Below are 26,767 nucleotides of genomic sequence, written 5' to 3' on the forward strand. Positions count from 1 at the left end.
TGGGATAGGCATTGTAACTGTCGCGTCGTGAGCAGCAGGACAAGATGATACCCAGGGTATGGACAGAGATCGTACGAGAGAAGCGCGAGACCAGATCCAAGGTTATCGAGACCTTCTTGGGCCACGACAAAGGTGACGAGGGTACTACTGGATTTATCCTTGAAATCGACAGAGTTGAGGTCTTGCAAAGGGCGCTCACGAATGGGAACCTTTGTGCTCGCGATGTCATTCAAACTTATATCAGAAGGTATCCTAGCGAAACCCCGATGAGAATATCCGCGTCCTGGCTGATAATGACTTAGGGCGGCAGAGGTGCATCAACAGGTCAGCTGCTGAAACTTAGACACTCAAAGACAACCAGATTAATTAAGCGCAATAGACAAACTGCCTGACAGAAGTTTTTTTTGACGAGGCGATAAAGGAAGCCGACAGGCTAGACCAATATTATCAGCAACATGGAAAGCTAATAGGACCCTTACACGGAGTTCCTATAACACTAAAGGACCAATTTAATGTGAAAGGCGCCGATTCAACCATTGGGTATGTATCCAGAGCATTCAAGCCGGCTACAGAAGATGCGGTTCTGGTCCAGATTCTCAAGGACTTGGGCGCGGTGATATTGGCAAAGACAAACCTCCCACAAAGCATCATGGTATTGAACCCTGTCTATTTCCAACCGAGATCTTCCCTGACCTCTTCTAGTGGTGTGAAACTGAGAACCCAATTTGGGGCCTGACCACGAATCCAAGGAATCCTAAATACACCCCTGGTGGCTCAACTGGTGGTGAGGGTGTGTTACTAGCGCTTCACGGCTCAATGATTGGGTGGGGTACTGACATTGGAGGATCTATTCGGATACCCAGTCATATGAACGGGCTATGGGGGCTCAAACCGACAGTAAGAACGAAGTCGATATGTTGTCTCTGCCGCGGACTCTAACAGTGGCTTCGGAAAAGAGTTCTCGACTACCGTATCAAGGAGTCCCTGTATCAACAGAGGGGCAGGAACATGTTCCTTCCGCTGTGGGTCCAATGACGAGAAGCCTGTCTTCACTCACAACAGTTATGCAACATGTGATTGAGCAGAAGCCTTGGGTAGCAGATCCCAAAGTGGCTCCTATTCCATGGAGACGAGAGATCTACGATGAGATCCAGTCGCGACCTCTGACTATAGGAGTGCTAGCGGATGATGGAGTGGTGAAGGTTCATCCACCAATAGAACGCGTACTCAACCAAATGATAGCAAGATTGAAGCGCTCGGGTCACGAAATCGTTCCGTGGGATAATTCAGGGCATCGCGAATGCATCGAGATTATGGTAAGAGTTATCCTTTCGAGGGCGCTACTCTCTAACGTTGAAGAAGGATTTATTTTACACCGCCGATGGAGGCGAAGATATCCGGAGAGAAGTTCAGGCTGGGGGAGAGCCTTTTATCCCCCATGTTGAGGCTTTGATCAACCGGGGCAAAGCAATATCGGTATATGAATACTGGCAGCTGAATAATCGAAAGATCAAGGCCCAAAAGGCATACAACGACAAATGGAATCACGCAAAAGGCTCTGTATCAGGGTGTAATGTCGACATAATTCTGATGCCCACCATGCCTCACACAGCAGTTCCCCACCGAACGTGCCGCTGGGTCGGATATACCAAGGTTTGGAACTTCCTTGATTATACAGCACTTTCATTTCCTGCTGGAACTGTGGAAGAAACGGACAATATCCACACGGAGGGCTACGAGCCTCGCAATGACTACGACGCATGGAATTGGAAGCTTTACGACCCAGTTACCATGCAGGGGCATCCAGTAGGACTTCAAATAGTCGGACGCAGATTTGAAGAGGAGAAAGTCCTTGGGGCAGCAGCCGTCATACAAAAGCTCCTCAAGGCATAAAAATGATATTCACTGAAGATTGACAGATGGCAACGTGTTGGAATCCCCCTGGACTAAGTAACGTCGGCAACGAATAGCGACCAATTGCTAGGCTAGGTTAGGAGGTCTGGAAATGCGACTGGTTATTGATGGTGCCGAGGCGATAGACAGTCAAGTCTAGCTAGGATAAAATTACGGGTGGACAGGGATAGTCAGAACGGCCTCGTTTGCGACGTTTACAAGGCCTATTCAAGAAGGATTGACATCTATTTAAGGAGCGTTTTGGTAAGACAAGAGAAACTTCTATTCTATAGAATTACCACTGGAGGACTGTTTAAGCGTTGATCCGACTCGATGTACTTTTAACAGATCCAGGCGATGAAGGCTACGGTTTAGTCACCACTTTGTAACACCACCGTCGACGCATACATCTTGTCCAGTCATGTATAGACTTGCATCACTCGCTAGAAAGACGCATGCTCCTCTAATATCATCGGGCTCCGCTACCCTCCGGTTCATGATCTCATCTTTCCAGGATTCCAAGAGATGTGGAAACTAGAAAACAATTAGTGTGATGCATTGTTCAAGATTGAGCCCATGTCTTACTGACGCAGTCATTTCTGTTCTCACGTAGCCTGGAGATATTGAATTCACTCTGATACCCTTTGTAGAGAGGTTAGCGACACATGACTAGTACACTAAGAGAGGAGAATGCACACATAAGGAACCAACTCAGCGGCAATAGCCGGACACATGGCTCTCACGGCTCCTTTGGTACCACAATATGCAGAGCTCATTTGGCTTCTGATTGCCATGTAACTAGCAATGCTGGCCACAAGAATAATACTACCACACTTAGTACCATTCTTAATCATCAGCTTTGCGCCCAATTGAGCGGTATGGAACACGCCCATCGTATTGACGCTGAGTAGTTTCTGATGCTCTTCGTAAGAGGTGTCGAGGAAAGCGATATGTTTGTTAATCCCTGCACATGGGACACATATGTCGAGTTTTCCGCTGAAATCGGCCTCGAACGCCTCAAAGCCTTGTAATAGACTTTTCATATTGCTGACATTCACCCTACCGCTGTACATCAGTCTCATTCACCTAGGAGCACTTAGAGGAGTTTTGGCGAAAAGAATGATCCGAAATTTAACATACCGATAGTGTTTGGTCTTGACATTGTATGTCTTCCCGATCTCGAAGAAGTCTTCGATAGGATCTATGACGTCGAAGATGGCTACATCTGCCCCGGCCTCCGCAAGGCCCTGGGCAAACGAAAGACCACAGCCTCGTGCTCCCCCAGTAATGAGCGCTGTTCGGCCCCTGAGTGAAAACTAGAGGGCGAAATTAGCTATCGCCGGAATCGACCTCGACCAGGGAGAAAGGGTGACCTACCCGGCTCATTTTCAACGCCGTTTATTTTATTTTTCCGTGCGCGTTCGAAGGACAGTAAGATCAACTACTCTAGGCGTCATGTGCATGTCGAAAGTATAACTCTTTCACAGCGTGAAACCCCTGGTTAGATCTATCCAGCCATCCTTTGTCTCCACTAGTCGAATGAATGTCGTCTTCGAGTCTCTTCACTCTGTTTGTAAGCAGTTGGACTTGGCCCCCCATTTTTGATTGTCCAGAGGATTTCAGGCACATCTATTAGAGATGGGGATGTTACCCTTGAATTGTGGCAACAAAAGTGGAGGCAATTGTCGAACATACGCTCAAATCCGTTCGATCTCCATTCGCAATACGACGGTCTCCTCTCACAGTAATAATACGAAGTTTTGCCAGCCGTCCAAAGTCCGTGAGGATGTCCTTATCAGGGAGTCTAGTCCCATTCGAAAATAAGGACGCTGATACTGTTTGTTTAATCCCAACTTTTCATTAGAAACCTACCCCACTTTATCATTGACAACGTCACTTATTTGATTCAGGAGCTTTACAAGCAGGATTACAGAGAAAGGTCAATCACTAAATGTTACGAAAACTCTTGAGTATCAACACGCAGTTGCCAAATATTCAATCAATCGAACATGGGAAAGAAACGAGCCTTAGTAGCTTATGGGGTGGACATCGATGCCGTCGCTGGATGGCTCGGATCGTATGGTGGTGAAGATTCAACAAGCGATATTAGTAGAGGTAAGGCATTTCCCTATCTACAATCTTCACAGGCCTCACGCGTCAGGCATTTTCGCTGGTACTCACGGAAGTCGGCGCCTTCTTAAACTCTTTGAAAAGTACAATATCAAGGCGACTTGGTTTATTCCCGGACACAGTCTCGAGACATTTCCTGAAGAATGTGCGATGGTCCGTGACGCTGGCCACGAAATCGGCCTCCACGGATATTCTCACGAAAACCCGTCAGATATGACGTTCCAGCAACAAAGGGACGTTCTGGATAAGACCTTCCGCCTACTCACTGATTTCTGTGGCAAGCCACCGCGCGGCAGCGTAGCGCCGTGGTGGGAAGTAAGCGAGGCTGGAACTGAACTCTTACTCAGTTATGGGATTGAGTACGATCATTCAATGGGCCATGAGGACTGCCAGATGTACTGGCTTCGGACGGGCGATTCCTGGACGAAGATCGACTATGCGAAGACAGCAGCCGAGTGGATGAAGCCTCTCGTCAAAGGTAAAATGACGGGACTAGTTGAGATCCCGGGGTCCTGGTATATTGACGACTTACCACCGATGATGTTTATCAAAAACTCTGCGAATAGTCATGGGTGGGTGAATCCAAGGGACATAGAGGATATCTGGAAGGTATATGTTTTATTCTGACTCAAACGCTAACTCGCTTGTGGTCGTCTAACTTGTCTGCAGGACCATTTTGACTATTACTATCGAGAGTTCGACGAGTTTGTATTCCCTATGACCATCCACCCCGATGTTTCTGGTCGACCGCATGTCTTGCTTATGCATGAAAGGTGGCTACGCTCCTAACCCCAGTGAGTCCAATATCTCGTCACTGATATGAAGCTCTAGGATAATCGAGTACATCAACAAACACGAAGGAGTGGAATGGGTGACAATGGGGCAGATGTGTGATGACTTCAAGAGCAAAAATCCGGTCCCTGAAGGTGCCATGATGCCCGCTCCTCCAGGAGAGATCTTGAAGAAAACCGCTTTAGAGAACTGAGCAATTTATTTGGTCCATTTTCTTACATGAGAACTTTTTTTAGGGTGCAATGCAGGGCGAACCTCGTTTCTTCATTGATTCAAATTATTCTACTGGCATAATTCTATTCTCCTTTGCTTACGGAGGGCGAACACTTTCACTCTACAGAATTTGAATCACACGTCCCCTTAAATTCATTCAGCTTAGTACCTCTTACTACCTGTAGAGGCTGCTCAGGACCAAGTACTCGGTAGTGATAGTAGCATTTTCATAAGAAAAGGACGGAATTCACATTCCAGCCACAGAAAAATTTGCCCTTTGATGGTTTTGAACACAATACAGGAATGGTCAGAGCTGGTTGATTGTATCTGTCTCTCTGCCTAATCAAAGAGAGTCTGCCTGTCTATATACACTTTGGCCTGTGGTCTGAAGGCCTTTCCTAAGACCTTGGCGCCGACGTCATGCCATTGTAGATCGGTGAGATCAATGGTGTTGAGGTAAGTAGCGCCATTGGTGAGACAGTTAACATCTCAGGTGGTTTATCAAAGTGACGTTCTTGTGACCCCGTCAACAGGACCCCTCTATGTGCCGAATGAGTGTAGTGAGTTGTGCCTGCGGGACCCGTGACCGGTCTCTTCCAAGGCTGGGTCTAACAGATAGCTAGGTTTGGAGCACCAGGTAGAGGAAGCCATTGTTACACCAGTAAGTTATCACCACCGAAGTTTGCTATACATAAACGGTGGCGACGAGGTTAAAGAGCGAGAATATCGATTGTGCGACTTTTAGAAACGAATGCCAGCTAAATTTGGTAGGGCCCTTTTTTCCCAAGCACTAAGCGAAGTCGCTGTCGAAGTTGCCGTGCGGAGACATCCCGTATCTCTTATTCTCATTCCTCCCTTTCACCCAGATGTCTGAAGCTGCCTGAAGCAGTAGCGGAATTGTTTGTGTGATTAAGATCAACTTCTTGACCGGTATGTCCGGTTCCGCGAGGCTCTAACCGCAGTCTGGTCGTCTTCGGTCTCAGACGTCGGTGTGCCACTGCCACATTTCCGGTCTCCTACGTGGCTGCGCCTAACTTTCTCCAACCACTTCGCCATTCAAGAAGAGGGCGTACTTGTTGCTAAAATTAGGGACATCGCCAAAGATGACCTCAACCTCTTTACCCTTCAGTGCTGTCTTCAATGCATCCATGCTTTCCCAGGTCATTACGGCTGCCACACTGTACGGCTTAGTACCGTCGGGGCTGTCTTCGAACTTGACTACCTTCCATTCCTTCATGCCGTATGACAACCACTTCGAAAATACTAGTGGCATGTGGGTAGATAGGTAGTACTCCATGTTGAATTCCAAATCCGGAGTCGGATAGAGGACTGTTACGGTGGCGACCATGGATGTGGTAGTGCAAGGACGGCGTTGATGCAAATTGGGAAGGAGAATAACGAAGTCGATTAGATATGGCGGAAGTGGCAAGGATTAACTTTGCGTGGTCGGAAGAAAAGTAATATTCACCGGCTTTGTTGGTACGAAGAAATCAAAGATCAAGTGACTAGGGAGAGGGTATGGTTGGCGGTAGGGTTTGGAGAAGCTGGAGCGTATATGTATAGACGTGAGGAGAGCCGGTTTGTCCTTGCCTGCAGCGGGAAAAGATCGGAAGGCTCCGGTAGAACGGCAAGAGAAAACGAGCTTACTGTGGTAGACAATAAAACATTCTCGTAAAGTTGTCCGGGGCAAACTTGCACTTTTCGTTCTTGATCTGTCCATAATTCCTTGTTCTTAGTGCTTGGATTTCGACAGTAGTCCTCGATGCCGAAGGTGTGACTCGAACCAAATGCCCATATGAGATTTGTGTTTCTTACCTGTCTGGGTACCTTTCGCACCACTGGTACTTCACACGCACTTGAAAATAGTTAATTTTAAAGCGTGAGAGACTCTCTGTCCTTTATTACATAGTCTCAGGAGGCCTTGGACCCGGAAGATATATACATGTCCGCCTGAGCCCGGAGAACATGTCTAGGTGTGCCTGAAAAGGGTAAACTGGGAGCTGGTGATACCTATAATCTGATACTTCCGAGTAGTAAACACGGCTGACGGGTCAATACTGTGCAAGAATTACTAGCGGTTTTGCGGACATGTACCGCCGGTCGCACGGCGGCCACTCTCGCCATTCTCAACACCAGACCCCCGCATTCATGAGTCTCGGGAGAATAGTGAACCTGATCACCAATCCTGATTCATTTTTTGGATTCAAAAAACCAGGTGGTACTTCGAGAACTACTCTATGAGTGGGAATTCGTTTGACTCTGCCGTTAACAGTATCTATCAACTAGATACTTTGGGCTTGCTATATGTTTGTTTCTTCAGAGTCTAGAATCGAGATGATTCAGATTGAGAGGCTCCCTCCCCTGGCTATTCCCAGCGGCCAAACCGCATCCGTCAGTCTCATCGACACCACCTGTACTATCGATCACATCGACTTGCATTACCTAGTTGGGCCGCCGGTAGAGGGCGTCAGCAAACTACCCTGTATGCCCGTGTACTCGTTCTTGGTGGAAAACTTGACAGGACGAAAGGTCCTGTTTGATTTGGGCCTTCGCAAAGATCGTCAAAACCTGGCTCCCTCTGTGACAGCCGGCCTGGCAAAAGCAAGCTTTGAGGTGAACGCCACAAAGGATGTGCCTGGTATTCTCGCAGAGCATGGCTATCGACTCCAGGACATTGAGGCCATTATTTGGAGGTAAGTTCCACCAAGCTACCTCACTTGTCTGCTTATACGCCTGGCGTGGTGAAAGCCAAAGCCCAAGCCAGGCCCATTCCGTCGAGTTGACGTTCCATGTTACTGAATTGCTTGAACCGAAAGTCATCAGCACTGGGACCATACTGGTGACCCGTCTTGCTTTCCAGATAGCGTCAAACTCGTGGTTGGGCCGGGATTTCAGAAAGCGTATATGCCGGGCGCACCGGCACGCAAAGATTCTCCCATCTCGGAGTCTGATTACCGGTTGGTCCCTGCCCTCTCCTTCGTCTTCTTATCCTTTGTTCCTTGAAGGCCGTTTACTTACACGAAATTTGGCGATGAAGAGGAAAAGAGATCGTGGAGATTAACTTTGACCAGCAAGGCTGCACACGGCTGAGCGGCTTCAAAGCTCATGACTACTTTGAAGACGGATCGCTTTATTTACTAGATGCACCAGGTCATGCGGTCGGGCACATCATGGCATTGGTGCGCACCACTACTGACCCCGACACTTTTGTCTGTTTGGGTGCCGATGCAGTTCACGACACCGGCGAGCTTCGACCGTCAAAATATGTTCCGGTGCCTGAATCGATTCCTTTCCCCAGCCATACCCACATGTTAGGAGGAATGACTACGTGTCCAGGCGTCTGGGTAGAGCGCTTGCAAGCGGAACGTGGAAGAACCCCTGACCAAAGCCTCTTTGTCACGGTGCACAATCATAGTATACCTGATGCGGTGGAGACGATTTCAAAATTACAGAGGTTGGACTGTGACAACAACATCTTCGTGGTTTATTCGCACGATGAAGCATTGAAGGGAGTGTTGGATGAGTTTCCAAGGACATTTAATCGGTGGAAGCAGATGGGATGGGACAAGCAAAGTAGGTGGCTGTTCCTGAGACATTATGTGCCAGAGTTGAGAGCTGCAAAAGAGTCAACCGGATAGGAATGGTATCGAGACGGCCTGAGTACGGCCTGAGTATGTGATGCTAGACACAGTAGTTGTGTGTATGGCCATGCTCCAAGACCACTTGTACTACGACGAACCCGCCTCAGAGGCCAATATACCTTTAATTTCGTTGATGGCCAAATCCTTCTTGCTGGCCCCAGTCGCTCGTCCCTGAGGTCCCGGGTTGTTGTATAAGGGGATCGGGCGCCATTTCTCCTCTTCATCGTCTGTGACTTCCAATATGGTGCCGGCTGGATATCTGTTGTTCTTGTTTACGGTCACAGCATACATGGCACCAGCAAGAACCGAGGGTTCAAGCATGTAGTCTTTCTCCGGGTCTAGCCAGTGTCGAACCTGTGGATCCGAAAGCATGAGAGGCGTTTTGATAGACCTATTATAGAATACATCTTAGCATCTATGTCAGTCATAAATTGGTACAAAAGACGCTTACCCAGGCGCAATACAAACGACCCGGATCCCGTAGAGATCGTCCAAGCCTGCCTGCCCCCGAACAAAAGCAACCACTCCATGTTTTGCCACAGAGTAAAGAGGGGTGACCAAGCTGGCCGTTTCACAAGCGACACTGGATATGTGCAGGATTGTTCCTTTTCTGGCAGCCTTCAACATTTGCCTGATGGCGATACGTGTGATTTTGATTGGATGGAGTAGATCAATGTCGAGAATTTTGTAGTGAGATGCAGGATCCTTATCGGCCCAGAAGCCTAATGATGGCTGTCGAAGCCGTCAACTTCGAGACCAACCTCCAACTAGAAACATGAGAGACGAACTTACAGGTTCATAGATACCAGCCCCTGCGCAGATAATATCTGGGCTCTTTCCAAATTCTTTCTCAGCTATATCAAAGATTATTTCCAGTTGAACCCAATCCGTGACATCGGTCCGATGAAATATCACTTTTGCTTCTTGATCATCTGTTGCAGCCGATTTGACAAATGCTTCAGCTTCGGGGCGGAGACCGATGTCTGCAATCAAAACGCTGCATCCTTGCGCGTAGAGAAGCTTTGTATATTCAAAGCTGATACCTGAGTTCCAACGACTCAATTAGCTTCTAATCTGTGGAAATATTATTTCGAATTCTCGATGATGCTGGGGCTAGAATCAACAGATCAAAAAAGACTTGCGTACCTGAGCCAGCACCTGTCACAATTGCGGATGCGCCTTTTAGCCTGATTACAGACATTTCGGTTTCATGTATGAGATGATGAAGTTGCAGTTCTACGAGATGTGCTCAAGCTCGAGCCGGTGACCAGAACGGCACTTCACCTTTGGTTTAGCCGTTTCTACACAAGTCCTCTTCCTTGCAATTCACCACGTTAAAATCTGACATCTCCGGATTGTCAACCCCGCCCACATTTGATTACTTGGGATTTGAGAATGAAGTCGTAGGGAGCTGTACTATGCTCAGCAAGGGGAAAACGTGGGCCCGGACATAGAGTTCCGGGGCAGGTTGAGGGGCGCAGACTCACTCAATGCAGCACAACGAGTAGCTAAAGCAGTTCTTCGGCTTCTCAAGGGGCCTCGGAGTTGACACTTTCGAACCTCAATGCTGGGCCACTCTCTATCTGGATACGAAGGGGATATCTTGTCCGAAAGGTCAGCTTACAACAGACAAATTGCTTAGGGATATCATGCAGATTAACTCAACAATTTATGTCACGAGCACCTTCATGTGGGTGATTTTCTTGCAGGTACGAATTGTTAGAGTTCAAATTACACATCATGGCATCAGCCACTGTCAACAAACTCCCCAACTGGCTTGATGCAGAGAGCAATTTTGATGCAGACGCCCTGCAAGCCAAATATCGCGAGGAACGAGACAAAAGACTTCGGACCGAGGGACTGAACCAATACCAGTCCGTGGATGAGAGCGCTCTCAAGCACTACGCCGAGGACATTTGGACGCCCCGAGTGGAACGGAGTCCGGTTGAGGAGAACATTGACTACTTAATTGTGGGAGCCGGGTTCAGCGGAATGCTTTTAGCGGTCCGTCTAATTGAAGCGGGTATCAGCGACATCAAAATAGTCGACAAGGCCGGCGATTTTGGTGGGACGTGGTATTGGAATCAATATCCAGGAGCGGCTTGTGACATTGAAGCCTATATCTATATGCCACTGCTGGATGAAACCGGCTATGTCCCAACCGAAAAGTATGCAAGAGGTCCCGAGCTGTACGAACACAGCCGGAGGATTGCGCAGATGTACAACCTATACAGCAAGGCACTCCTTCAGACCGAAGTAGAGACTCTGATTTGGAATGAGCTTAAGAAATGCTGGGAAGTCTCGACAAACCAGGGCGATAAACTCCATGCCCGTTTTGTAACCACGGCCGGCGGCTTACTACATAAAATGAAGTTCCCGGGGGTGCCTGGTATCGACAGCTTCAAAGGCCACAGCTTTCATACGAGTCGATGGGACTACAGCTACACGGGGGGCAATCAGCAAGGAAATCTGACCGGTCTGAGCGACAAACGAGTGGCTATTATCGGAACCGGGGCGACCGCCCTGCAAGCCGTTCCACAGCTCGGCCGCTGGGCGAAGCATCTCTACGTGTTCCAACGTACGCCCTCTTCTGTCGACGTCCGACTTGATCAGCCAACAGATCCGGAATGGGCCAAAACTTTGACTAAGGGCTGGCAACAGAGACGGATGGATAATTTCAATATTCTGGTCTCGGGCGGTCACCAGGACGAGGATCTCGTGAGCGATGGGTGGACTGACATCCTCACCAATATCTCCATCTCGGGAAAAATGGTCGAGGAGAGTAGAAAAGCTACCAATCCAATTAAAGCCGCCGAAGAATTGCAAAAGAGAATGCAGCTAGCGGACTTTAAAAAAATGGAGCAGGTGCGACAGCGGGTTGATTCTATCGTTAAGGACCCTGAGACGGCAAATTCTCTCAAACCATGGTACAATTTTATGTGTAAGCGCCCTGGTTTCCATAACGACTATCTCCCGACATTCAACAGACCCAATGTCACTCTTGTCGACACACAGGGCAAAGGCATCGAGAAAATCACGGAGAAAGGTGTGGTGGCTGACGGAAAAGAATACGAAGTCGATTGCATTGTCTACGCCACAGGATTTGAATACATTGGAAACGACTATAGCCAGCGTATGCGCATCCAGATGAAAGGCCGCAATGGAGTAGCCCTTCACGAGTATTGGAAAGATGGACCCCGGACCTTTCACGGCCTTTACACACGTGGATTTCCGAACCATTTCATTATGAGCGTGACCCAGTCTGCGGTGGCGCCCAATTTCTCGCACATGCTCAACGAGCAAGCAAAACACATTGCTTATGTGGTTGCGGAGGCCAGCAAGCGAGAAGCCACCGTGGTGGAAACATCTGCAGAAGCCGAACAGGAATGGATTGATACCATTATTGAGCTGGGAAAACTGCGTGAAGACTTTTTGAGAGAGTGTACACCCAGTTATTACAATGACGAAGGCAAGATATCGCGCAAAACCCTCCAAAATGGTCGTTATGGCTTGGGATCTCCGGCTTTTATTAAACTGCTGGAAGACTGGAGAGCCGCGGGGACCCTCCAAGGTCTGGAATTTGATGGTGAGCCGGTGGCAAAGGGGCCGGCGGTCGTGAATCACGTCGTGACTGCCAGCGAGAAGGTTCCTCTGAGTGAACACATTCAGGGAGTGGAGAGTTTGATTCCAGTGGTGTAGACTGAATGGAGTGAGCAGAATAGACCCAAGTATGTGCTGAAGATGCTTGGATGCGCATCTAAACCTGAGCTGGCTTAGTCTTGATTCATGGATACCAAATATTCTGCTTGTCCAATGTAAAGGCCATTAATTTGGTATTCGTAACTGTCAATTATGCTACCATAGCGATATCTCGTATATGGTCGTTGCGTTGTTCCATGATCACAATCAATCTGTTCAGTTTCTCTGCACTGCAGCATGCATTGTTGTCCTGAAAAAGAGGAATTGGAAATTGGTACTGACTCTGTCTTACGAAGGAACAGTATTTTCTATCTGATTTGTACCTATTCTGAACGTTTGAAAACACAAGAAAAGGAGAGAAAATAGGAGAAAAGACACTAATGCATCTTTCAGGGGTGACACTGCCTGTTGAAGGCAGAAATCGCTTTTCTCCGCGTCAACAGGGAGGAAAGTTGTGTTTTATAGGCTCTGAGTCCTGCAAGGCCCAGGAGTAGTGCAGAATACAGTAGGCTTGTGACGTGAATGATGCTTATCAAGCGACAATTGTGTTTTCCACAGCCAAATTTAGCTAGTAGAAAATACCTGTCATAACGGAAACATCTGCTTTGAGGCCAACACGCATACCATATGATATATGCCAATTTAACACGACATGTCCTGGCCAGGTTCTAGCTTGTAGCGGGTGTCTGTGCCACAAATGCTCTGCTTCTGGCACCAAACAGCCTATTTTGACATGTTTTATAACCTACTACTCGACCATTCTCTCCTGCTACTTACTATCTAGCCATTAGACCGCCGTCGACGAAAATGCTGGACCCGGTCACAAAATCCGAGGCGGCACTGCAAAGAAACACAACAACCCCTCGAAAATCTGCAGGTGTGCCCAAACGTCCAGCAGGTGTGCGATTGGTAATGTACGAAGCCATCTCCGGGTTCTGGGATGAGAGCGAGATGGCCGACGCAGCGGTCGAGTATCTACCCACGATTTAGTCAGCAAACTGGGGTCATGGATATGTCATAGGCCATATGGCTGTTACTAAAATGCTAGAAATGAAAATAAACTGAAACTCAAGGCCTACCCAGGAGAAATATTGTTGACCTGTAATAGGCACAGTGGTTAGATATGGTTGACAGTAACACCGTGGCACGATGCAAGATTTAATGTTGTTCGTACCTGAATACCCTTTGCCGCCCATTCATTGCTAAATGCTTTGGTCATTTGCAATACTCCTGCCTTGGCAGCCGCGTATACAGATACATCCGTCATAGCGAGATGAGCGGTTGCCGATCCAAAATTAATAATCTTCCCTTTACGCAGGCGTTGAATCATGCGTGACCCGACTTCTTGGGCGGCAACATATGCAGCTTTCAAATTGACTGAGAGGACCTAACCACGAGGAATAGGACTCGTTTGATGAGTACAGCTTTTTGTTTTACCGTGAAAGAAACAAGGAAGACTTTACGTACCAAATCAATATCCTCGTCCTTCATATTCTCGATTGGGCCACGACGGTTCATGATCGAACAGTTGAGCAGAATATCAGGCTCGACTCCCGCACCCCATATGTCATGAAAGCAACGTCTCAGGTCAGCCGAGTCGCTTACCTCGCTGTGAAAGACGCTAAATTCACGACCTGACTTGTGTATTGACTCTTCGAGTTGACCTGCGGGCGGGTCCCAGGAGGACAGGATGGCAACTACATCGGCTCCTGCTTCGGCTATCGCGAGGGTCATTTCCGGACCCAGTCCCGTCGTTGCTGATTCTTATTGGTTAGCTGGACACTCTAGGCTTTGGGACAAGGTACAGTAGATGGATTGCAGAAGGACAATCGGCGAAGGATAGAGCAGAAAAACGATGCATGGCCTACAAACCTCCCATTACGATAGCCGTTTTCCCGTGTAGAGAAAAGAGATCCGGAAGAGGAATCCGGCTCCCTTCGTCCACACTCATTATGGGATTCCTCGATCAATGGAACTGCCAGTATTCTCACTCCTGACCAGGCTACCCCGCTGGTAGTTCGTAGGGAATGAATAAGAATTGTATCTGGCCGCCTCTGGAGACATTGAGGAGCTATGTACAACCAAAAGCCAATTAAAGGTCCCGGGTTACATCCCCGGACCCTCAACGGCAGCCCAAAGAGCGTCCGGGGAAGCATTCTCCGACTCTACAGAGTCGTCCAACTCTCTTCTTTGGTGGGCAAAGGAAGAACTAGAGCCAGAACTATACAAGACTTTCTAGAATGTTTCTTTTGGTGTCGTTTCGACCTGTACATTCTCTAATCCCGTCTTTACCTTCGTGTCTTTCCTCTTTCCCGAAGTTGACAAATTCGATAGCTCGCTTGGAGTAGACGTATCGCCACGATGCAGCTTCGTAAAGGTATTGAGAATTATGAACAGAGAGGGCCAGCGGCGAACGGCACTGCCATACCTAACGGGATAAACGGGGTGAATGGCATCACCAATGAAGGCAATGGATCACACCCCAAAGCCCCTGTCAGCTCTTCAATAACCGAGCCTGAGAAGCTCGACGTGTTGATCGTCGGTGCAGGCTTCGCAGGCATTTACTTACTGTACAACCTGCGCCGGAGGAACTTCAATGTCAAGATCGTGGAGATGGCCACCGACCTAGGAGGCGTGTGGTACTGGAACCGATACCCCGGAGCACGGGCCGACACACATTACCCGCTCTACGCACTGTCCCTGCCAGAGGTATACCGCGACTGGGTGTGGAAATCCCATTATCCCGACTCAGAAGAACTGCGCGAATACTTTGCGCACGCAGGCAGAGTGCTCGAGACCAAGAAAGATACATACTTTTCCACGAAAGTGACAGACGCCGAATGGGACGAGCACCGCAACCTATGGACCATCCAGTGCGATACAGGCAAAGTGTTTGAAGCAAATTACTTTATTGCGTCGATCGGGTTTGCCGCCAAGCCATATATTCCGGACTGGGAGGGTCTTGAGACGTTCAAGGGCGTCATCCATCACAGTTCCTTTTGGCCCAAAGAAGGATGCGATGTCAAGGGGAAGAAGGTTGGCGTGCTCGGGTCGGGGTCCACGGGGATACAGATCGCACAGGAGTGGGCTCATCAGATCGGTGAGAAAGGCGATCTTAAGATGTTCCAGCGCACGCCCAACCTATGTTTGCCCATGAACAATGTGGTTTTGACTCCGGATCAGCAGGCAGAAGATAAATTGAGATATCCCGAAATATTCGACAACCGATGGAAAACTCAAGGCGGATTTTCCTATCAGCCACGCAAGGAAAAGATGCTTGATGCTACACCCGAGGAGCGAGAGGCATTGTTTGAAGAATTATGGAAGATGGTAATATAGACTATCCCCGACAGTTTCTTTTGTTTTGCCTTTTCTAGTCGCCTGATGCACTAAGTAATCACAAACTAATCAGCACTCCGCCAAATAGGGAGGCTTCCGATTCCTCATGAACAACTACTCGGACATGATGAAAGATTTTACTGCAAACCGCGAGGCGTACAACTTCTGGCGGCGAAAGACGTTGCAGCGCATCCGGGACCCTCGAAACAGAGAGCTCTTTGCCCCTGAGCAACCCCCTCATCCGTTCGGCGGCAAACGACTCGCCCTCGAAGTTGACTTTTATGAGCAATTCGAGCGGCCCAACGTCAATGTCATTGACATCAAGACCCACCCCATCGTTCGATTAGAACCAACGGGCCTAGTCACGTCGGATGGCACACTGCACGAGCTAGACGTGATCGCGGTCGCCACAGGCTTTGACGGCATCACCGGCGGTCTAAATAACATCAACATCCGCGGTCGAGGCGGGCAGCTCCTCCGTGAAAAATGGAATGATGGTGTACTGACGTATCTGGGCCTGCTTTCGGCTGGATTCCCTAATTTCTTCTTCACCTTTGGACCCCAGGCGCCGACGGCATTCAGCAACGGGCCCACTTGCATCGAACTGCAGGCCGACTGGCTGGTGGAGACGTTGGTATATCTGCGGGACAATGGATGTAAGAGCATCGATGTCAGGCCCGAAATGGAGGTAGAATGGAAGAAGACAGTGGTTCAATTCAGCGAAACGGGCGTCAGGCATCACACCCGCTCGTGGTGGAACGGAGCTAACATCCCTGGAAAGGTGCATGAGCCACTGAACTGGGGAGGAGGTATTCCGCTGTACTTGAAGATTGTGAATGAGATCAAAGAGACCGGCTATAAGGATTTTGAAGTGAGATAAAGAGATGACGAATGGCTAAAGGAGGGTTTGGGCTCGTCGGTCGGCTGTCGCGGGAGATAGACAGTTTTCCACAAGGTGTTGTGTATTTATGGCAGATACATTCGATGATTAAATACGGGCTACCACAGGTCTGACTTGTTTAGAAATCACTGATTCCAAAGATTCTAAATTAGTCGAGGAGAGCGAAATGGATATCTCCTTCCTACAAACATTCTCCTTTTAGCTGGTCATGGACATTTATTTGCTGACCTATCTTCAATGTGATTGCAAGTTGCGATTCAGGTGGCGATACTGTGTACCTGGAGAGAAAAGTAGGCACCACGCCTATCACTTTCAGTGCTTTCAAGTTGGTTGGTAGTAGGGGTATAGGTGACTATAGTCCATCGTGGTGGCCGTTTATGGTACTCTGCAATAAAGCAGCAACAGTCGATACCTGTTTTAATACTAGCGGTTTTCGTATACAGTTAGTCTCCTCTGCTCGTCGAGTAGTAAAGCCTTGTCTCGCCCCGGGGTGCAAGATCCGACCTTTGGTCTCTGCGGACTTCGAGTCCCGGGCGGATGTCTTTGAGTTCTCGATGTGTACCCTGTATGTACTCAGTACCCCGGGCCCTTTTCTTTTGCCCCCTTCCCCAGCCAAATCCCCGGGGTTCGGGGTAAACAGACCCCAGAGACAATCCCATCGCAGATTTTATACGGAACATAGACCTGCGGGCTCACTGGTATAAAGACTGAATTTCTTCCCCTTCGTTTCTGGAGTGCGCCTCCTCGACTCTTCATCTAAGTTCCTCTCCGTTCCCGAGGAGAACTTGAAGCACCAGCATCTGCTCCCACACTTGCGCTTGCCCAGGTTCTCTCTGTCGATGTCATCGGCCCAGCTCTCCGCCATCACCATGGAGGACAAAACCATGCCGGACAAAATCGAAGTCGAGGTATCCCCAGACAATCTCGAGAACGGTTCCGGCGGGGTTCAAAGGCACACGGTGCTCGAGTTTGACGATGCCATGGTGCGCAATGAAGAGCGTGCCCCAGAAGCACGAGGATTCCATTTCGCCCAGCTATCCAAGAATTATTGGATCAGTCCGGCCTTTTTGGGCAGTTATTTTGCCTCTGCTTTCACCTTTACTGCCACCGTGGGGGGCTACGCCCAGACCGCACCTCTTCTTTCTTATATCAACGACGACCTTGGTCCCAGTGACTCTATCAGTGTAAGACAAAACTCGTGTCTACCTCAAACCCTCAAGCATTTGACTAATGGTCATGTCATGGCCCTCGACAGTACGCTCCTCTCGCCAATGTGATCGCATCTGCAGTTGTCCTCCAAATGGTCGGCTGCCTGAGCGACATTTTTGGGAGACGTTGGTTTTTCATCGGAGGCTCGTGTCTCGGGCTTCTAGCCGCCATTCTGGGCGCCACGGCACAGTCCATTACGCAGATTGTGGTCTCACAGGCCCTTTTTGGCGCTGCCCTAGGATTCGGCCTCTCGTTCTTCTGGGTCATATCCGAAATCGTGCCCATGAGATGGCGCTTTCTGGCAGTATCGGGCGTGTATATTCTTAGCATGCCTTGCAATCCGCTTGCTGCTAAAGTTGCCCTTCAATTTCAAGTATGTTACAAGCCACTCTGAAGAAACCAAGATTCCTGGCTAAAACAAAATCCTCCGACATAGTTCTCTACCACCTCTCACTGGCGGGGGTGCTACTATTTCCTAATCGGACTAAATGCACTGACTGTGTTGCTGTGGGTGCTCTGCTACCACCCGCCAACGTTCAAAATGCTGCATCGTCGCAAGAGTGCTATGGAGATTGTCCTCCAATTTGACTGGATCGGTCTGGTGATCTATTCGCTGTCCCTGATCCTGTTCATCCTCGGCTTGGACTGGGGGGGTAACCTCTATCCCTGGAATTCAGGCCATGTGATCGGCTCTTTGGTTGGAGGAGGTGTTGGATTTGTTTGTTTTGCGTTGTGGGAAATCTTTCTTCCCATTTCTACGGTTCACCCGCTTCTGCCTATGCATTTGTTTAAGAACGCCAGATTCCAAGCCTGCTCATGGCTTACGGGCATTGGGGCCATAACCTATTACGGCTTCAGCCTGGTATGGCCACAGGCAGTGCGATCTCTGTACGACGGCGTCAGCCAGTCTCAACAAAGCACCCTGACCACCACGCTGATCCTCTGTTTCGTGCTCGGTCAATTTTCTGGTGGAGTTATTGCCGAGATCGCTGGCGTGCGCGTGGGCGCGATTGGCAGTGCCTTTGCTGCCCTTCCGCTGCTCGCTGGGGCGGCGACTGATCCTCGCAACCTCAATCTCACCATCGGACTGGCGGCCACGGGCTGCTTCATGGTGGGCGCCAACGAAGGCGTTGCCCTGACCGCCGTCACTTTCCCCATCAAAAGCCAGGAAGAGCTCGGTGCGGCTGGTGGCCTGGCTGGAACGATCCGTCAGTTCTGTGCCTCATTTGGTACGGCCGTGTTTTCTACGATCTTGAACAACCAGCTCAAGTCCAAAGTCCCTCGATATGTCCAAGATGCTGTATTGGCTACTGGACTGCCTCAGTCATCGGTACCGGCCCTTCTTTCGAGAATCAATAACATTACCGCCGTGACCAACGAGACAGTACCTGGGTTCAACAGCCAGATCGAAGCTGTTGCCAGAGATGCGCTTCGAAATGCACAAGCTTCATCGTACAGTACCGTCATCTACACCAGCGCTGGGTTTGCGGGAGTTCTCATTCTGCTCTGCTGGTGGGTTCCAGGGTTCGATCACAACAAAAAGGATTTCGTGGCTGGCCATATTCATCAAACGACCGAAGAAAAGAAGTTAGAGCAGGAGTAACGGGGGGATTCCTGGTCTATCTATAGGTGCAATTGGGACTGCCGGGCTCGCTGGTTGTAAATACCCTGTTTCCATCTACAATCCTGGCTCGTATATCGAGCATCTTCCTGATGCTGGTGAGATGATGTGGCTACCTTTTAAGTACAATCGTATGTGATTGACGGTCAATTACAATTAAAACCCCCTTTTCCATTTTATTCCATGTCCACGTTCTACACGATCTTATGTGTGTGGTGAATGGCATTGGCGCCGCAGATAAAGAGTTGGTGTCCCTACAGAGTTCCACTCCTCTTGGGGCTACGGAGCGATAGAGCTTGATAGTCAGTTCTGAGCACCGAGTTATCCAAACGCATATAATCCAAAACAGACAAACGAACCGGGTTTAAGAACTCCGGGGCTCGGCATATCATGACCGCAGGGCTACCCGTCGACCCTCTAGGCCTCAATCTCCGTTAATACAGAAGAAACTGATAGTTTTCCCCTACAAAACAAAGACTCAATCTTGAAATAAAAATAGTCGAATTCACCTCCCAAACTACAGGCCATATCTATCGGTCCTTATCTCTCTGTTTCCCTCCCTCCTGACCGTACCGTTGGTAGTCATGTCCTCGTTCGCCTTCACGTCCGAAATCGCATTCGCTCTTTACCGGCCTCATAATGAAGAAGGGCCTGAATGGCTGCGTTTCCGCCAAGGGGACCACTCAGGCCTTCTGTACAAAGTGATTGAAAATCCTATGGGCCGACCCGCGCCTGACGATAAGACGTATTTGGTTATTTCCTCGCAGATACGAACAACACCAGAAGATGCGAATGCCGGAACTCTTTTAGATTCAAAGTATGCCGACACAGAGATTAGAACGTATACCCTCCTTGAGGTATATGATCCCAGAGGCTTGGGGATTTCGAGTAAGTTCATAGTTGACTTTGACCCTTGAGTGAGACGTTTGCATTTTCATTGGCTTTGTTTGCATGTCTTATTGTTTTACTTGTCAAAGGGACCAACAGGAAGAAGGCATAAAGTGCTGTCATATACTGCCCAGTCTGCGCCACAAGTTGATGCAACGAAGTTTTGATAATCCAGTGAATGTGAAAGGTCTCAGCTTTGAACACCTGAGCCATGTGGATTGAAATGCAGGGCTCCGGACCTGTCAGTGTATTTTACGCTGTCCAAAATGTTTCCAATTTATTGGGGCAAAACGTGCGCTTTTGGGCCTCGACGCCTCAGTAGCCTGAAGTCAAGACTTAACTGACATTAGAACCTATAGATGCTGTTTCGCCGCTCATTCTTCAGGCCGAAGCGAGTCCTGCTGATATCAAAGAGTTTCAAGAGTATGTATTCGTTTCTGTCATCCAAGCCCTCACCGAAGAAGATGAATTGGCGAAAAGCTCATTCTTACCCGTTTTCCTTTTTCCTTTTTTCTCATTCTTCTAGAGTCCCTCTCTTTCTCCACCCTCATTCTTTCCAACTCCATCCGTTTCTCTTTCATTTCACGACCAAATGCGCACAGTGCAAAACAGATGCTAAACATTGGCCGTCAATTACAGCTTCTACCGCGTCGACCACACAGTCATGATGGCGAAGCACCCTGGATATCGGCGCACGGCATTGTACCAGCTGCAATCCGTACTCAAACCAGCTCAGCAACCCCAAGAACCAGCGCCTGTTCTCATCCTGCACGAGTTCGACACGTTTGATGAAGTGGGCGGGCCGATTACACAGGCTTCGATCGTGACGCCTTTGGCAACAAAGGTTTTTGGGGCTGTCAAGTCAATGATTTCCAGGGGAATACAATTGGAAAGCGCGGGCAACAAGTAGTGATGAAGATGTGGAACACGCCCGCCCTAGCGCTAAATAGCATGATGCGGCTAGACGTACCTCAATGTTGAAGAAGATTGTAGAAGCATCTCTGGGCTGCTTGGGATCTACCAGCTATGTTGGGCATGCCAACCAGAAAAATTAAAATAGATATACAAAAACAAATCAAGTGAGCTGAGAGCTCAAAATGGCATCGAGCCCAACCCAAATGTAAAGTCATCCTGTAATAGCTGGTTCCCAACTACTCGATCCAGCCAGAACGGCGTGTTCCAGGCGTCAAAGTCCAAAGTCTGCAGGAAGTCTGCATTAGCAATCCCAATCCCGGCCCCGGTCCCAATACCAGCCTCGGTTCCTGCGCCTGCGCCTGAATCGCCCACCATGTCTATATCACCGGCACAATAAGCCCCAGCGCCAGGCCCATTGCCATTCTCAGCGGGATAAGGCTCCAACGGCGCAACCACATCCTCCGTGAGTTTCGATTTCAGCATTTGCAACGGCCTAGTTAGACCGGCGTGGCTGCCATGCTTGAGATCAACAAGCGCAGACCACAAGTAGGGCACACAATCGGGGAAATTGACGCGGGTTTCGCGCGAGTGGATTAAAACCAGTATGGCGTGATATGCTGCGTAGCACAGGATATACGGCGCACGTTGCAGAGTGAAGGTGTTTTTGAAGGTTTTGACTAGGGCCCAGATTTTCAGCGAGGCCGCAGCGCACTCTTTATCAACCACAGAACGAAATTCTGGGTCTGCATAGGCTGAGAGGTGGCCATTACTCATGAACGGGCGCCAGACCAGGATCACTAGGGTCCAGTATGTGGTACTATTTTGTTTGTTAGAGCTCTAGCGGTCTTTTGTGTTGGGTTGGCAGAGCAGGGCAGAACAGATCAAAGCAGGGCATATTAGGCCAGAGAAGGGTAGGGCAGAGTAGAGTAGTGTGCATACAACAGAGCCACGTAGGCAAAATCAGGGAGTAGTAAAGCAGGGTGTAAAAGGGTAATGCAACCCATTGGCAAGACTTACTGGGGATTCAGCTGGTGTGGAGGCGGACTGTGCGACCCCTCTGGATCACAGAGCAGATGGGGCGGGAGCTCCTTCTGCCACCGATCCAGCTTGTGCAAAAACTCAACTCGTCTCTCCAGCGCGGCTTTCTGGCCTAGCTTCAAGCTCTCCATGGAATAGAACGTGTCCATGATCTCAGTCGCAATTTCCGCCAGACGGAGCAGCGCCTTGAACGAACTCACACCGTAAGCCGGTCGAGGGACATGTGCTTGAGGCGACATGATCTCGCCGAACGAGTCAGACTCGGAATCTACGTATGGCGACCACGGCTCATACTCTTCAAAAGCATCCAACAGTTCTTTGGAAACTCGTGCTTCGGACTGGCGCAGCGCCGGCGCTCGCCCGAGATATAGCGACTGGAACTTGTCAATCACAAACGCGCCCCAGTAGAGTCGTTTACGGACTTCGGTCCCGACAATCTCTCGCGAACCTTGCTCCGTCCGTCGAGGGTCAGCAGTCAAGTGGCAGCCCAGTTCGATTATCATGCGGTATGCGGTGCCGCAAAGGACCCAACCTCCTCCTTGTTTGCCATAAGCGACTAGACACTGTCCTGAGAGCAGCAGGGCGATGGCGGTCGGAATACTGGGTTTGTCGATCTCGTCAACCAATAATTCCTTGAAGCGGCGGTAAAACTGAGCTCCCATGGTCTGAGGATCATCTGGGTCGGCACGCAGCGATTTCCGATCACTGTATTGACAGCTTGTGTAGTATATGGCGTTGAGGAGGAGTTTGTTGATATAGGGCCCACCCGTCCGCAAACTCTCCATTATCGCAGGTCGGTAGGTCAAGAGATACGTGAAATGCTGTCTGTTCCAATGGATGTCCAGAAGATGCTTTGCGGTCTCGGGGGATACTCCATCGAGGTCAAGGTCGTTGTAGAGGAGAGGGTCTGAAAACAAAAAGTTCTCATGTTGTTTCTGCAGGGCTGCGTACGCGATCAGGCGGTGAGATACCGATTCAAGTTCATTGCTCCTGGCCGGAACATCCAAGGTGTCGCCATCTTCACCAGTCCTGACTGATTCTTGGTGAAACGTGCTAGTCACACCGTGGACTTGGAGATAGCCATCCCGAGAGATGGCGCCTGCGATGTTTGCTTCAGACGGCGACGGTCCACCGGTGCGCTGTGCACTCTCCTCCAAATCCGATTGAGGCCGTCCCGATGGCAATGGAGCAGCATATGTCTCTAGGATGCCAGAAGTGCTGCGGCGGTTGGGGATGGAGGTGATAGGCGCCTGGGCGAAGTCGAACTCATTCCTGAGGCTCGATTCGCCTGACCGTAACTGTGGGGTAACAGGTTCTTTGGGCGATTCGGACTTCTTCCGGTACTCCTCCACCAGTTTTCGGAGCTGTGAGATCTCCCGCTGTAAATTCGAGACATCGCCCTTCATGGTGCCGACCGTACGACGGGCGTCCTCTAGGTAGTCGCATGGCTGGCCTGATGTCGAGCAGGATGTGCATTTCGGGCGATCCCCACTGCACTTGATCTAATGAGAAAAGGTTGGCTCCTGAACCCGGACAAGAGACAGTGTAGGCGCTTTGTGGTCGCCTACCTTCTTGGAACGACATCTCATACAACTCCGGCAAAATTTTCGCGCCTTAAGATGCTCATTGTTAGACGCTGGTAAGGGTATTGCCTGATCCTGCTCAGTCCAAGGCTGCACCCCAATCGACGAGACTGGTTCTTCTGTAACCTGGGACATTGTCATACAACAACTCATGAGGCCAGAGCATACACACGCAGCAGGTAGTTCCGGTACGTGAACGGGTTTCGGGGATGCGAGTGGCGGGTATCAGCATTTATAAGCCGTGGACCTCTGCTCCCCTCTCCCAGCAACCCTCGGCCCCAGCGGTAGATGAGCTCCGCTTCCAAGACCTTCAGACCTTCTGGGGCCCCGTTATAACCCCCCAACCCGCACTGCTCGACATCCAGTGGAGACTAATGGGCCGGTTTTATATCATCAACAAGGTTCAGAAACCCTGATGCTCGGTGTTCACCTCCGATGGGAGTTTGTGGTAGTACGCGGGCTCGGTGGCATGGCATTGCATAGCAAGCTATTCGTAGTTCACAACGAATTCTCAGGTTATAAGTGAGTGCCAAAAAAAAGAGGTGTACATAAATATTGATCTCTCCTCCTAGACCCTTGCAAGTTGTTCTGCTATGTTCATTCCAGTTACTTGATCATTTGTGCCACTACCATCGCTACCAAATTCCAATAGTGCCACATCTTCAGCATGTCAAGTTTATTGGCCTCCAAAGTCGCCATTGTGACTGGTGCTGCTGGCGGTCTTGGAAAAGCCATTGCCAAAGCTCTGTTAAATGCCGGAGCGACCGTACTTATCATCGACATCAATGCGACAATGCTGAAAGAGGCCAAAGCAGAATTATCTACCCTGGGCGAAGTCCACGACATCTGCGCCGACTTGACGCAAGCCGCTGCAACACAAGACACTGTGAAAGCAGCTGTGGACAAGTACGGCAAACTCGACATCCTGATCAACAATGCCGGCGTTATGGACACGTTCACGCCCATCGGCGACGTGGAGCTCGACTATTGGGACCGCATCATTAGCATCGACCTGACTATCGCGGCGCGCATGTCTAAATTTGCCGTGCAAGAGTTCCTACGTCCCGGACGGCTAGGACCACAAGGCGGAGTTATCTTGAATGTCGGCTCCATCAATGGCCTGCGCGGCGGCCTTGCAGGGGCAGCGTATACGACGGCCAAACATGCATTGGTGGGCTTGACGCGCAGCACGGCAGCTCACTATGCGACCAAGGGGATTCGCGCGAATATTATCATGCCGGGGTTGATGGAGACCAATATTCGAACAGCCTACGTCAACGGAGTGCATGAGGAAGGCAAGACCCTAGCTTTCAGTCTCCTCGACCAGAACCCGGCGACCGTTAATATTGAGAAATTGGGCAAATTAGTGGCATTTACTTGCTCAGATGATGCCGATTATCTCAATGGCGCGATTATCAGCACCGACTGTGGCTGGCAGGCTATATAGACGCATGAGAGTGGGGGTTCTGATGTTGTCAATTGAGAGATTGAGATTGTCCTGTATAGGCTCTGTGAGACTCGGAGCTTGACATGATGAATTGGCTCTGGAACGCTGGCAATCCAAGACCTTATAATTTGGTGGAAATAGATTTCGTTTCCATGTTCTAGCGAAAGTCATCGACCTTGTGATTTCCAGTCTAGGCCAGAAATGTCAGCTCAGACTTCACAGGTACCTGAGTTACTACTCGGGATTCGCGGAAACCACATTCGGGAGGGTAAGGAGTGAAATACCCTGCTCCTCTCATCTAAATGTTGTATGATGACGTCCGAAGTCTGAAAATCTGGCATGCCATCTATCCTGTACTCCTGCCTCGTTCGTGCGAGGCTACCACTGCTGGAACAGAGCCGTTTGCCTCGCCAACATCCAGGGCCACCAAGAAGCGGCTCACCATATTGTAAGCGGCGCACGTCAGCGTGATTTCGACAATCTCTTGTTCATTGAACTGGAGCCGACGCAACTCGTCGAACACCTCCTCGGGAACTGAAACGTCGTTGGTCATCGCGTCGCTGTACCGCAGCACCGCCCACTGGCGATCATTCAAGGCTCCTTGACCAGCAGGATGAAGTTGGCTCAACACATCTATGTGGGCCGCGGTGACTCCAGGGGCGGCCTCAAAAATAGGCGCATGGTGATTCCACTCGAACCAGGCTCGATTGATCAGCGCGGGACGCAAGATACATATTTCACGCAGGTCGTCGGATAAACATCCTTTTGTCCGAACGGCGCCTAGTAGCGAATTCCAGCCTGTAAATCCACCCAGACGGTATATCAGCTAGCGACTCGTAAATCACATCAAATTAGAATTGCAGGCGCAGATAGAGGCGCCCGTGCAATTCAATTGCAAGCCTGGAGATCTCAGGGCTTCTTTTTTGATCTGTATGTTTACTAACCGTCGGTAAGCTTTGGTGAGTGGAGTAGGGCACGATCCAAAGGGAGCAACTGTCCTCCGCGACGCCGCCTAACGCGTTCGTAGATACTGGCATCCTCGGCTGGTAGTCCTTCAGCGGATTCTGGCGTGTAGTTGAGCTTCATGGCGCTGGAAGTGAGAGTTCAAGGTTGTAGTAACTTGTGTTCTCTGAATGGAACCAAGTCACGCCTCTGGCGCAAGTTTAAATAAACATGCGTCTCGGCAACCCGAGGCCTTGAGATTTTATCGATGAGCCCCAGTGTGACACCTCGGGACTCGGCTGTCCAAGTTCCGGCCTGACCAACTAGTCCAATCAGTTGGTATTATGCGCTCCGGCTTCTTTTACGAAGTTCTCTCTGAAGGCCATTAGCTCGGGTTTTTACTGGTCGAGTGGGAAGCCCAAGTCCTAGGAGCAGCAATACCGATAGTATGTTCGTCCACCGAGGTACTTATCCACATAGCGCAGTGAGGATTTTCTCAGCAATCTACCAGTCCCC

General features: G+C 49.7%; 14 protein-coding genes across 14 annotated transcripts; 8 read left to right on the forward strand and 6 right to left on the reverse strand.

Moving 5' to 3' along the window:
- Positions 1-44: 44 nt before the first annotated feature.
- Positions 45-1,893, forward strand: Z519_02173 (uncharacterized protein; the record flags this gene model as incomplete). Its single annotated transcript, XM_016759930.1, has 6 exons — positions 45-247; positions 303-324; positions 380-652; positions 703-897; positions 957-1,316; positions 1,363-1,893. 6 exons carry the CDS (start codon positions 45-47, stop codon positions 1,891-1,893), a joined length of 1,584 nt encoding a protein of 527 aa, XP_016623451.1.
- Positions 1,894-2,268: 375 nt separating this feature from the next.
- Positions 2,269-3,279, reverse strand: Z519_02174 (uncharacterized protein; the record flags this gene model as incomplete). The annotated part of the gene is made up of 5 exons (XM_016759931.1): positions 2,269-2,427; positions 2,479-2,535; positions 2,592-2,952; positions 3,034-3,209; positions 3,271-3,279. The coding sequence occupies 5 exons, from the start codon at positions 3,277-3,279 to the stop codon at positions 2,269-2,271; spliced, it is 762 nt and encodes a 253-aa protein (XP_016623452.1).
- A 623-nt stretch (positions 3,280-3,902) lies between these two features.
- Positions 3,903-5,008, forward strand: Z519_02175 (uncharacterized protein; the record flags this gene model as incomplete). Its single annotated transcript, XM_016759932.1, has 4 exons — positions 3,903-4,008; positions 4,055-4,632; positions 4,693-4,796; positions 4,855-5,008. 4 exons carry the CDS (start codon positions 3,903-3,905, stop codon positions 5,006-5,008), a joined length of 942 nt encoding a protein of 313 aa, XP_016623453.1.
- A 1,050-nt stretch (positions 5,009-6,058) lies between these two features.
- On the reverse strand, positions 6,059-6,376 carry Z519_02176 (uncharacterized protein; the record flags this gene model as incomplete). Its single annotated transcript, XM_016759933.1, has 1 exon — positions 6,059-6,376. The coding sequence occupies one exon, from the start codon at positions 6,374-6,376 to the stop codon at positions 6,059-6,061; it is 318 nt and encodes a 105-aa protein (XP_016623454.1).
- Positions 6,377-7,362: 986 nt separating this feature from the next.
- On the forward strand, positions 7,363-8,666 carry Z519_02177 (uncharacterized protein; the record flags this gene model as incomplete). Its single annotated transcript, XM_016759934.1, has 3 exons — positions 7,363-7,721; positions 7,845-7,985; positions 8,066-8,666. 3 exons carry the CDS (start codon positions 7,363-7,365, stop codon positions 8,664-8,666), a joined length of 1,101 nt encoding a protein of 366 aa, XP_016623455.1.
- A 90-nt stretch (positions 8,667-8,756) lies between these two features.
- Z519_02178 (uncharacterized protein) lies at positions 8,757-9,870 on the reverse strand (the record flags this gene model as incomplete). The annotated part of the gene is made up of 4 exons (XM_016759935.1): positions 8,757-9,060; positions 9,121-9,401; positions 9,462-9,712; positions 9,816-9,870. 4 exons carry the CDS (start codon positions 9,868-9,870, stop codon positions 8,757-8,759), a joined length of 891 nt encoding a protein of 296 aa, XP_016623456.1.
- Positions 9,871-10,409: 539 nt separating this feature from the next.
- On the forward strand, positions 10,410-12,368 carry Z519_02179 (uncharacterized protein; the record flags this gene model as incomplete). Its single annotated transcript, XM_016759936.1, has 1 exon — positions 10,410-12,368. The coding sequence occupies one exon, from the start codon at positions 10,410-10,412 to the stop codon at positions 12,366-12,368; it is 1,959 nt and encodes a 652-aa protein (XP_016623457.1).
- Positions 12,369-13,144: 776 nt separating this feature from the next.
- On the reverse strand, positions 13,145-14,102 carry Z519_02180 (uncharacterized protein; the record flags this gene model as incomplete). The annotated part of the gene is made up of 4 exons (XM_016759937.1): positions 13,145-13,343; positions 13,448-13,467; positions 13,543-13,755; positions 13,836-14,102. The coding sequence occupies 4 exons, from the start codon at positions 14,100-14,102 to the stop codon at positions 13,145-13,147; spliced, it is 699 nt and encodes a 232-aa protein (XP_016623458.1).
- Positions 14,103-14,729: 627 nt separating this feature from the next.
- Positions 14,730-16,587, forward strand: Z519_02181 (uncharacterized protein; the record flags this gene model as incomplete). Its single annotated transcript, XM_016759938.1, has 2 exons — positions 14,730-15,698; positions 15,796-16,587. The coding sequence occupies 2 exons, from the start codon at positions 14,730-14,732 to the stop codon at positions 16,585-16,587; spliced, it is 1,761 nt and encodes a 586-aa protein (XP_016623459.1).
- An 890-nt stretch (positions 16,588-17,477) lies between these two features.
- On the forward strand, positions 17,478-19,420 carry Z519_02182 (uncharacterized protein; the record flags this gene model as incomplete). The annotated part of the gene is made up of 3 exons (XM_016759939.1): positions 17,478-17,792; positions 17,864-18,190; positions 18,254-19,420. 3 exons carry the CDS (start codon positions 17,478-17,480, stop codon positions 19,418-19,420), a joined length of 1,809 nt encoding a protein of 602 aa, XP_016623460.1.
- A 602-nt stretch (positions 19,421-20,022) lies between these two features.
- Positions 20,023-21,236, forward strand: Z519_02183 (uncharacterized protein; the record flags this gene model as incomplete). Its single annotated transcript, XM_016759940.1, has 3 exons — positions 20,023-20,326; positions 20,686-20,749; positions 20,966-21,236. 3 exons carry the CDS (start codon positions 20,023-20,025, stop codon positions 21,234-21,236), a joined length of 639 nt encoding a protein of 212 aa, XP_016623461.1.
- Positions 21,237-21,418: 182 nt separating this feature from the next.
- On the reverse strand, positions 21,419-23,685 carry Z519_02184 (uncharacterized protein; the record flags this gene model as incomplete). Its single annotated transcript, XM_016759941.1, has 2 exons — positions 21,419-22,058; positions 22,259-23,685. The coding sequence occupies 2 exons, from the start codon at positions 23,683-23,685 to the stop codon at positions 21,419-21,421; spliced, it is 2,067 nt and encodes a 688-aa protein (XP_016623462.1).
- Positions 23,686-24,529: 844 nt separating this feature from the next.
- Z519_02185 (uncharacterized protein) lies at positions 24,530-25,309 on the forward strand (the record flags this gene model as incomplete). Its single annotated transcript, XM_016759942.1, has 1 exon — positions 24,530-25,309. One exon carries the CDS (start codon positions 24,530-24,532, stop codon positions 25,307-25,309), a length of 780 nt encoding a protein of 259 aa, XP_016623463.1.
- A 346-nt stretch (positions 25,310-25,655) lies between these two features.
- On the reverse strand, positions 25,656-26,395 carry Z519_02186 (uncharacterized protein; the record flags this gene model as incomplete). The annotated part of the gene is made up of 2 exons (XM_016759943.1): positions 25,656-26,107; positions 26,254-26,395. The coding sequence occupies 2 exons, from the start codon at positions 26,393-26,395 to the stop codon at positions 25,656-25,658; spliced, it is 594 nt and encodes a 197-aa protein (XP_016623464.1).
- Positions 26,396-26,767: the final 372 nt, after the last annotated feature.

This window comes from Cladophialophora bantiana (assembly GCF_000835475.1).
Source record: "Cladophialophora bantiana CBS 173.52 unplaced genomic scaffold supercont1.3, whole genome shotgun sequence".
Taxonomy (NCBI): domain Eukaryota; kingdom Fungi; phylum Ascomycota; class Eurotiomycetes; order Chaetothyriales; family Herpotrichiellaceae; genus Cladophialophora; species Cladophialophora bantiana.